Here is an 11,111-nt window from a genome sequence, read left to right as displayed (position 1 = left end):
TACATTGTAATGCAAACCCACATCGTACAGTCTCATAAAAGGGTATGAGCACCTTACATGCGAATTCAAAGTACAAACCGCGTAAAATATAGGTCAAGATCCAATCGAGTAATCTTGTAATGGATCAATAATATTGAGTATCATAATAATGACATAAAGTGGAATTAACCCAATATACCACCAAATATGAAAGAGATGACCATAATTGTCATTAATATTCTACAAATCAGTAATTATCATCATTTAATATCAAATGTAATTATTAATGATATATAATCTGAAATAGCCGTCAACATCTTTTAATAAAGTAGTAAAACTTGGAGATTTGGGCATATATACATTTTTCAGAAATCGATAAAAGTGCATGGGAAGAAAGGGAAGCCCATGCCCCTTGTGTTACCATACAACACCAAAATATTATTGGGATGATGTGTTTTACTTCAGTAGACACTCACAATATTACAAATATTTGGAGTTCATGGATTCGGATGAATTTAGATGTAAAAATAAAAGTTTGAGATTAAATAGACTCTTTGATGTATCCTTAAAGATTAATAATATAATACATTCTCGTATCATTTGTGAAATAAAAATAATAAAAATTTTGTAAAAATATTTAAATATAAATCTCATATTTGAGATTCAAATTTTAATATAAATATTAAAGTTTAAATTTAATCTATGGACCTAAAACTTGATATAAAATATTATTTTATTTTATTTATGCACAAATAATACATAAAATATTATTTTATAACCAATAAATATTAATGTACTGATAATGTAAATTACATTTTTTAATTTTAAATTTAAATTTTAAAATATTATTATTAAAAAATAATTATAAACTTTTAAATGTTCGTAAAAGCTTAAAATAAATATGAAAGATTAAAAATATATATATTGTTTGAAGTAAACCTTACGTCGCTAACATCACAACCCAAAATACACACTTATACAGAACATCTCATCAAACATTCTCTTTCTCTTCTCTATAAAACACTCCAACAAATTAAGTTCGGTCATAATTTATTTTTATTTCTCTAAAGTTAATTATTATTTAAAAAAAAAATTCTGTTGCTTCAAATGGAAAAGCACCAAATCTCCATAGCTTCATCGTCAACTTCAGCGTCGCTGCCGCCAACAACGTTCGTTGAGGCTGATGCAAACACCTTCAAAGACTTGGTCCAGAAACTCACAGGATTCACCAGCGATACAGAGAAACTCCCAGTCACAAGTCTTCCCGGAAGGGTTTCCTCAAAACCTTGCAGTGATCACCACCCAACAGCACCACGCCGTCCACCGTTCAAGCTCCAAGAGCGTAGACAACAACATGCCATAAGAAAACTCGAGATCAAGCTCGGCCTCACCACGCTACGTAACTCGCCTGGTGGAAGTCACTGCGTCTGCGTCTGCCAAGCTCGTGGGCTCGACTCGTCAGTTCCCAGTCCGGTGACTCCACTGGGGTCTGAACCACTCTTTTACTCGAGTTCCGGTACCGTATCACCGTCGTCTCCGGCAGCTTCAGAAGAGGAAAAGGCGATTGCAGAGAAGGGTTTTTACTTGCACCCATCAACATTAAATACACATAGAGGAAACCGATCACCGGAGCTGTTAACTCTTTTTCCACTTAGTTCACCTAGTCAGGATGAGAAACGAGATTAGGGCTCTGTGTTAAATCCCTTTTTTTTGTTCGTTTTCCTTTTTTGGGCTTTTGATCATTCGTGGGTGAAAAAGTGTTATTGTTGTATCTTTTGTTTAATTATGGAAGCATGGTTTCTTGAAAATGCTTATCTTTATTTTTCCTTGTTTTCTTTTTTACTAATATAATTTTTGTTTATGTTGCCTAATTGGGATTATTATGGATAGAAATATAAGGCAGTATCCTTTGAGATAAGTTTTCAAAATATAATTTACCTAAAGTTTTGACAAATTTTTTAATGGGTTGATATTGTCTTTCGAGTTAAGTTAGGATTCTATCTCTATCTCATGTTCTTTTATAGGTAACCGTATGTTAACCCGACAAGACTAAAGGCTTTCACTTTACTAAATTTGTCTCTTTAAATACTTGAATTCTCATTTTAATTGAAAACAAAATTTCAATTTGATACAATAATAATATCAACCTATTGAAAAATTTATTCACTTTGAATTATCATATTTCAACACTTTCTTTTGGAATGAGTGAACCTCTTATTAATAAATAATGAGTGAACCTCTTATTAATAAATCCAAATTTATTGTATTCTAATCCCACTTAATTTTACCGGAGTAGATTGATTTTTTGAAAATTGAATTGGCCATTTTCTTGTTAAAATATTTTATAATTATTTATATAATTTTTAATTAAATAATATTAATTTTATAATATATTTTATTTATTTAATATCATAAAATTAATATAATATAATATAAATATTATGCAATATTTCGAGATAACATTAAAGTCAAGGATTTATGAGATTTTATTTTACTTAAAAAATCAGTAAAATTAGGTGTATATATATATTGGCTTAAAAAATTAAAATTTTAGGCTATTTTATTTGAAAATTAGGGAAATAAACCGATTTTGAGACTGGTGACAAAAACATGAAAACTCAAGAATTTCGGGATAAAATTTTTGGAAATCTATTTATTTAAAAATAAAAGTGCTTCCACCAAGGTGCATTTTTGTCATGTGTATCAAAAGTGAGCTACTTTTTAAAATTAAAAAAAAACCTAAATTCTTAATTATTTTAAAAAATAAACATTTTTCCTTAATAAAGCAAAAAAAAAATCAAATTCATACATTAAAATTTTAAAATAAATTGGATTCAAAATGAAATCCATGCAGATTACCAAACACCACCCTTAATACTCTAACGACACGTTTAGTTCACTGGAATGGAATAGTGCTGTAATGGAATAGTCATTCGGTGAGAATGGAACAGAACTGTAACAGAATTGAATAGGCATAATAGTGGTTTGGTTGGATGGAATGGAATGAATACGGTAATGGTACTCATGAGGGATAGATATGTAATAGAAAAAAAATACTCAAATGACAAATATGCCCTTTAATCAATTAAATTAAATTTTTATTTTTGTAAAAATATTAAATAATTTCTTTTTCTCGTCAGTGACTTTTTTGCACTCTCTTCTCTAAACCCATTTTCCTTCTCTTCAAAAAAAAATGTCAACATTAACATCTTTGCAACTTCGTTGGCTGCTTCACCATTGTGTCTTTTCACCTTCTCCTTTTCAACCCCACGCTTTGCTTTCTTCGAAACCTCAATTTACACCCACACATTTCTCCAAATTGTCATTTGCGATCTTTAAACCCTTCTCCACTTAGAACCATAATCCTCAAACCCTAAACCCAGCTTCTTTATCTCTTTTGGTTGAACTCTTCAATGACCCTTCTTTAGATCGTCTCGTTATCAGCCCTAGACTCCAACTTCACTTTTCTCACATCAAACCAACCCCTTTGTTAATCCCCTAGACCCTCAATCTCTCCTTTGAGGTTGGCTGAACCATTTTAGGGTATAACTATTAGGTTTCAATTTCAATTTCTTCTTGATTTTTTTTTGCCATGGTTATAATCCATTGATTGAAATTATGGTTAATACAATGTTTTGGGTTTAAGGGTAATTTTGGAAAAATAATTAGTGACTACTTCATAAGAGGTCAGAATGAGACCATAATACTACCTCGACGTTTCGCTCATTCAATCAAAACAAACAATGAATAAGACTGTTACACTAAATAAGGAATGAATGAAAAGTAATCATGTCAACCAAACATGCTATAATAGTGATGAGCATATATTATTTTATAATATATATTTGCTCACAAAAGTGTTATATTCAGACATATATTACATATAATAATATTTTGATTTAATGTACTAAACACATAAAACACATAATAAATTAGCCAAGGTAGACATTGGTAAAAGTAAGGTGTTAGGATTTTAAACGTGTAGATGGAGTGAATATACAAGTTTTCAATTCAGATTTTATTATTATTTTAAAACTTACAATGTATGGATCATTTCTTTTTCAGTCTATTTATTTATGCATTTTAATAGTTTGATTTTAATTGTATTTATTTATATATCAATTATATTTGTGCATCGTATTAATGGATTTTAATTTGATTGATGAATCTACTTATAATTGAAAATTATTTTTGAAAGGTGAACCTTTAAAAACTGAGTAAAAGTCAATTAATTTTTAACAAAACCTTATTATTTTAAAGGTAAATAACATAAATAGTAATCCAATTATAAAAAAATTTATTTTAAGCATTCAAAATAAAAAATTACAATTTAAGCGTTCATGTTACATAGTCTAGTTATTTTGATCACTCCCATTAAAATTACAAACGACAAGTTGATGTGGTAATTAAAAATAGGTATAATAACAAATTTAGCCGCCAATATTTACATATTATATCAATTTAGTTATAATTTTAAAAATTAACCCTTATAATTTACAAATATTCTCAATTTGATCCTAATTCTAAAAATTCAGAGAAATATATAAAATACATAAATATTTTCAAAAATACAAACGTCAAGATGATGTGGCAGTTAAAAATATATGTATAATAATAAATTTAGCCCTCAATTTTAAATATCATATCGATTTAGTCATAATTTTAAAAATTAACCCTCATAATTTACAAATGTTCTCAATTTAATCCTAATTTTAAAAAGTTCAAAGAAATATATAAAACACATACATATTTTTTAAAAATTTATATAATAATAAGTTTAAAATATATAAAGATAGAAAATATTATTGTTCACAATAAATAATAATATATAAAATTTAAAATATATAAAATAAATAAATATTTTAAAAATATATAATAATAAAATTTTTATTAATATTAATATTAAATCAATAAAATTATATAACTATTAAATAAAATAAACCCCCACCTCATCTTTCCCACTCCCCATCCCACACCGGACCTCCCCTACCATCCCTCCCTCTCCTTCTTTGTCCCTTCCTCCTTCATCCCTCGACCTCCCTCGTTTTACACCTACTCTCAAAACTATTACTAGTTTTTTGCCCACTAATCTCAAAGCCTAAGCACCATTTGTCATTCATGTGAGGTTCATCCTTAATATTACTACTAGCCCACATTTCATTACTTCTAACAGTTACCCAATTATCATCCCAATCCCAATTAGGCATTTTCTTCAATCAATAGTTGAATCTTTTTCATCAAACACTTGGTGGGCAAGAATGGTTTCTTAGAAGGAATCTAAATTGATACCAATATCCTCCCTTGAATCTCATAATTTTCAATTCAATACTCTGGTGGGTGTCTCCAATCGAGATCCATCTGTTCCATTTACTGCAAATTTTGATTCATTTACAAAATAATGAGCTTGAAGTTGAGTTACTGACCATCTTTCAAAAGGTTCCTACTCAGGTTGGGTGACGATAGGGAAAGGGAGAGGGATAGGGATTGAGGGGAGGGAGGGGACAGTGGAGGAGAGGGTGAATGTAACAGCCCAATTTTGGGCCTTGTCAAAATAGTGGTCTCGGGACCACAAATTCAGGGTCAGAGAAATATTTTTTTTATTATTTTGGTGTTATAGCATGATTTTATGAATGCATGAAAATTTTGGTGAATTAATTTTAGCGATTGGAAGCTCAATTACAAAAAAGGACTAAATCGCATAAAGTGCGAAAGTTTTGTTCTACTAACTAAAGGTGTCAAATAGCTACGGAGCATTAAAGTAGAGGTCCTTATTGAGTAAATAGACTAATAAAATGTTAGTGGTTGGACATGGAGCCTTAATTCATGAGATGGTTAAAGGGTAGGTGACTTAATTGATAAATAAATAATAAACCTAAAGGCTAGCTATCATCTTTTTCTCTTCTTCTCTTCTCCACTGAAATTTTCAGCAAGAAAGGGGTTTTGAAAGCTTGAAAATTTCAGCCCTTAAGTTCTCTCATAAGTAAGTGATCTTGATGACTTTTCTTAATAATTTGTGTACTTTTGGGACCCTTATAGTATAAGCTATCGAATGAGGGGACTATTTTGCAAATTGGTCGAGAGTATAGGGTTTTTCCATGAAATAATTTATGTGGTTAGCTAAAATTTTATGGAAGAAAATGAATCTTGGTTGTTAAATAAACAACTTTTGTGAAAGGGGTTTCATGAAAACACCTAAATGGGCTGTTTTGTAAAGCTTGTAAAATAGGTGATAATTGTATGAAATGTTTGAAATTGTGAGTTGATATAGGTATAAAAAGAGTTCAGCTAGGCTTGGTTAAAGAGGAAACTCGATAAAAATTGATTTACGAGCTTAAGGGTAAAATCGTAATTTTTATAAAGTATAAGGGCAAAATGGTCATTTTGTCGAATTGTGAATTGTAGAATATATTTATTAATCTGATGATTAAATGAGTGAAAATTTATTATTTTAGATCAAGAAATACGGAATCCGGACCTAGACTGGGGAAAAGCCAAGAAAGCGGATTAAATACAATTAGTCGCATACATTTTATGTACCAAGGTAAGTTATACGTAAATAATGAAATTTATTTGTATTTATGTATTGTATAATTAATGACATAAATTGTGGGCTATTGATGTGAATGTGCATGATTAGAATTGATGTAGTAGAGACTCCCGGTTGAACCTTAGGAATAATTTGGATAACCATGCCATAACATTTGGCTGATGTGTGTGTCAATGTAAGACCTGTCTGGGACACGGCATCCATATAGATAAGTGAGAGCCAGTGTAAGACCTATCTGGGACATGGTATTGGCCTCAAGATATGCAAGCTAGTGTAAAACCTGTCTGGGACATGGCATCGACTTGAGGTGTGTTAATGTAAGACCTGTCTAGGACATGGCATCGACACAAATAAGTAAGAGCTAGTGTAAGACCTGTCTGGAACATGGAATTAACTTAGATGTGAGAGCCAATGTAAGACCATGTTTGGAACATGGCGTCGGAATTGTACCCTATGTTTGAGACTGAGTGATTATCTTGTAGTATTCCAAATGGTTCTACAAGAAATTTACGGTTTATGTCAAAATGATAGCACTTATGACCATGTTGTGAGTGGTACAGGTACTTAAATGAAATTAATGATATGTGAACTCCATTCTTATTGTATGAATAGCGAGGAATGAACATGAGTAAGAATTGTTATGAGCATTTACTCTTTGTGCGAGTTATGATATATTGGGAGTACGATCACATGTGGTAACATGGTTGTTATTATGATATTTACATGCAACTTACTAAGCTTTCTGCTTACCCTTTTCCTTTCCATTTTCTTGTAGTGCCGCCAAATCAGCCCGTGAACTAAAGAACGTCGGAGGCATCACTCACACTATCACTCTAAGCTTTTTTTATAGTTATTTTTATTAACTTAAGTATGGCATGTATAGGGATTGAGTCTTTTTGTTATGTGTCATATTGTTAAGTTAGCCAATTGTGTTGGCATGGGACAAAAACCTTCTTTTTGTATAAGGCCATAGTTAATGGTTAATATTCATTATTGATATTTGCAAATGATGATGCTTCCCTAGATGAACAAATGCGTGAATGATCGAGTGCATGTTCGGTTGTTAGAGTGTTATAAGGTTTGCATTTGAATGACATGTTGTGGTTGATTTAGTCTTATATTGTTGTGTGGATTGGAGATATCTATTGTTGTGTAGGCTGGTGCAAGTAAGGGTGGAAAAAAGGCTTGGTATATAGCCTTGTTTTGTCCACACAGGTAGACACACGGGCATGTGTCTAGGCCGTGTACGACACACGGTCAGCCCCATAGGCATGTTGTCTGGCTGTGTGTCCCCTGCACCTTAAAATTTCAAGTTAGTATACGTGGTAGTAAACACACGGGTAGAGACACGGTCGTGTGTCTCAGCCGTGTGAAGGACACGGCCTTTGGGCATGGGCGTGTGCCCAGCCCGTGCGAAGTCTGCACCTTAAATATGGAATTTAAATTCACCACATAGCCTAGCACACGGGCGTGTACCTTGGCCGTGTACCCCTAAATGGTTACTGATGTCAGAAACAGAATGTCAAGGTTTTTTGACACGGGCGTGTCATGACCGTGTGAGGGACATTGGCCATAGACACGGGCATATGCCAGGCCGTGTGAAAACCCTTGTAGGTTCAAATTAGGAATTAATTCCATACGAGTTAGGGACATGGACGTGTCCCGATATGTTTAAGCTGTGTGAATTGCATAGGCCTTCAACGCGGCCATATCAAGAAGGCCACACAAGCGTGTCGGCCCTTCCACACGGGCGTGTACCCCTGTTTCAAGAGTCATTTTCTAGAGTTTTTTAAAGGACCCAGTTTGGTTCCAAATCGTCCTTAAAGCTTGTTTTGGGCCTCATAGGCCCATAATAAGGAATACTAGACAAGGTTTGAAAAGTTTTAAGTTTGATCAAGTTTTTAAGATTTGTAAATGTTGGAATGTATGTGTTTAAGTTTAGTAATGCCTCGTACTCAGTCCCGGCCTCGGACTCGAGTAACGACTGTTACATTTAGTGGTATCAGAGCTATGATTTAGTTGATTCTAGAACTAACCTAGCATGAGTACGAGTTTAGCTATACATGCTATAGTTGTATATCGATAGTGTGATGACTCTTGATGAATATAAATAATGTGTTTATATAGTAAATGGATCCTGACAGAGCTATGGTGGATGATATGGAAAGTAATGCACTGGCTCCTGCTGAAGGGACTGCGCCAGTTGAAAGTGAGCTTGTAACAATGAGTCAGGGCGAAGGGGCTAGAGAAGCCTACCTCCGTATGATGGATGCTTGGTTCTCGAGGTTCGTTCGTGCGAATTCGAACACTCTACCTCCCCCACCTCCTCCGATCCTACAGCCTGCCCCTATAGCTCCTCATAAAGTAGAAATGGTTAGTAGAGAGAAACCTCCAGTAGACAGAATCCGAAAGCATAGGGCTGAGGTATTTCGGGCTAGTGTTTATGATAAACACGAGAGAGCAGAGTTCTGGTTAGAAAATACCATCAGAGAATTTGATGAGCTATCGTGCACGCCAGAGGAGTGCATGAAGTGTGTAGTGTCACTCTTTCGAGACTCAGCCTACCAATGGTGGAATACTCTCAGGTCAGTGGTACCGAGAGAGAGAGAGAGAGTAACTTAGGAATTCTTCCTGGAAGAGTTCCGTAAAAAGTATATTAGCCAAAGGTTTATTAATCAAAAGAGCAAAAAATTCCTTGAACTGAAGCAAGGCCGTATGATAGTGATGGAGTACGAACGCTAGTTTGTAAGGCTCAACAAATATACGCGGGAGTGCATATCCACAGAGGCCACCATGTGCAATAGGTTTGAAAATGGTCTGAACGAAGACATCCGTCTATTAGTTAGCATCTTAGAGTTGAGGGAGTTTGTAGTACTTGTTGAGAGAGCTTGCAAGGCCGAAGAATTGGCCAAAGAGAAGAGAAGAGATGACATTGAGTCTCTGACTCAAAAAAAAGACAGATAGGGAAACCACACCAGACCTCATCCAAGAGATCGAGAGAGTTTCTTGCTCGATCAAATGCATTAGTAGGATTCTCGAGTAGAAACAAGAACAAGCATCATGCAGTGTCTAAAGCTCAAACCACTTTTATCGCAAGTGTTGATAGTGCTCAACCAAATAGACCAGAATGTGCAAAACGCGGTAGACATCATTTTGGTGAGTACCGAGGTAATGAAAGACACTGTTTCAAATGTGGGTCGCTGTAGCTGTCCCAAGATGGTCGAGAAAGATAAGGATCAAGGTGTAAGATCGGGTAATGCTCCTTCGAGGGGTAGACCATATAAGAACCCAAGAAGTGGGGCTAGCAGTAGAGGTGCACCAAGAAATAGTGTTGTGAGGTCCGAGGGCAAAGCGCTTGCAAGGACTTACCATATTTGCGCCTGTGAAGAGGCTACGTCTCCTGATGTAATTACAGGTACCTTTTCTATCTATGATACACTCGTTGTTGCTTTGATTGATCTGGGGTCTACCCATTCCTATGTTTGTATGAAATTGATACCCAGTATGAACATGCTAATCGAGTCCACTGAAATTGTGGTAAAAGTGTCTAACCCGTTAGGCAAACATATGTTAGTAGACCAAGTATGCAGAAACTGTCCCTTGACAATTAGAGGTCATTGTTTTCTTGCTAACCTTATGTTATTGCCATTTGATGAATTCGATGTAATCCTCGGTATGGACTGGTTGACTTCTCATGGAGTCGTAGTGGATTGTGGATAAAAAGTTTCGAGTTGAAATGTGAAAGCGGAGATGTTCTTCGGGTTGATCAGGTGAAGCATATAGCTTGCCTGTAGTAATATCGTCTTTGACTACAGAAAGATATTTGAGAAAAGGGTGTAAAGCTTATCTCACTTTTATGTTGAATACTCAGGCATCTGAAGTGAAGATCGAGTCAGTACCAATGGTATGTGAGTAATCAGCTGTGTTTCTAGAAGAATTGCCCGAATTGCCCCCAACTAGAAAAGTTGAGTTTGATATCGAGTTAGTCCCTGATGCGGCACCTATCTCAATTGTTCCGTATAGGATAGCTCCAATGGAGTTAAAGGAGTTGAAAGTATAGCTACAAGAGTTGACGGATAAAGGTTTTGCGAGATCGAGCTATTCTCTGTAGGGTGTTCCAGTACTTTTTGTGAAAAAGAAATATGGGTCGATGAGGTTATGTATAGACTTCAGACAGCTCAACAAGGTGACGATGAAGAACAAGTATCCCTTGCCAAGGATCGACGATTTGTTTGATCAATTAAAGGAAGCCATGATGTTTTCTAAGATAGACTTGAGATCCGGTTATTACCAGCTAAGAGTTAAGGAGCAAGATGTGCCGAAAACAATATTTCAGACGAGATATAGGCATTTTGAGTTCGTCGTCATGTCCTTAGGCTTAACAAATGCTCCCACCGTGTTTATGGACTTAATAAACTGTATTTCCCGACCGTATTTAGATAAGTTCATCGTTGTCTTTATCTATGATATATTAATTTATTCTTGTGATGAAGGAGAGCACGCAGAGCATTTAAGAACTGTTTTGCAAACCTTAAGAGTTAAACAGTTGTATGCCAAGTTCAATAAAAGTGAGTTTTGGCTCTAA

The 11,111-nt window shown here is 34.4% G+C and overlaps 1 protein-coding gene across 1 annotated transcript; it reads left to right on the top strand.

The window, feature by feature from the left end:
* The first annotated feature begins 907 nt into the window (after positions 1–907).
* LOC108485733 (VQ motif-containing protein 33-like) lies at positions 908–1,787 on the top strand. The gene has a single exon (XM_017789577.2). The coding sequence runs from the start codon at positions 1,087–1,089 to the stop codon at positions 1,663–1,665; it is 579 nt and encodes a 192-aa protein (XP_017645066.1). The 5' UTR covers positions 908–1,086; the 3' UTR covers positions 1,666–1,787.
* Positions 1,788–11,111: the final 9,324 nt, after the last annotated feature.

This window comes from Gossypium arboreum, chromosome 6, assembly GCF_025698485.1.
Source record: "Gossypium arboreum isolate Shixiya-1 chromosome 6, ASM2569848v2, whole genome shotgun sequence".
In the NCBI taxonomy this organism is placed as follows: Eukaryota; Viridiplantae; Streptophyta; class Magnoliopsida; order Malvales; family Malvaceae; genus Gossypium; species Gossypium arboreum.
This window is presented reverse-complemented; position numbering and strand designations above follow the sequence as displayed.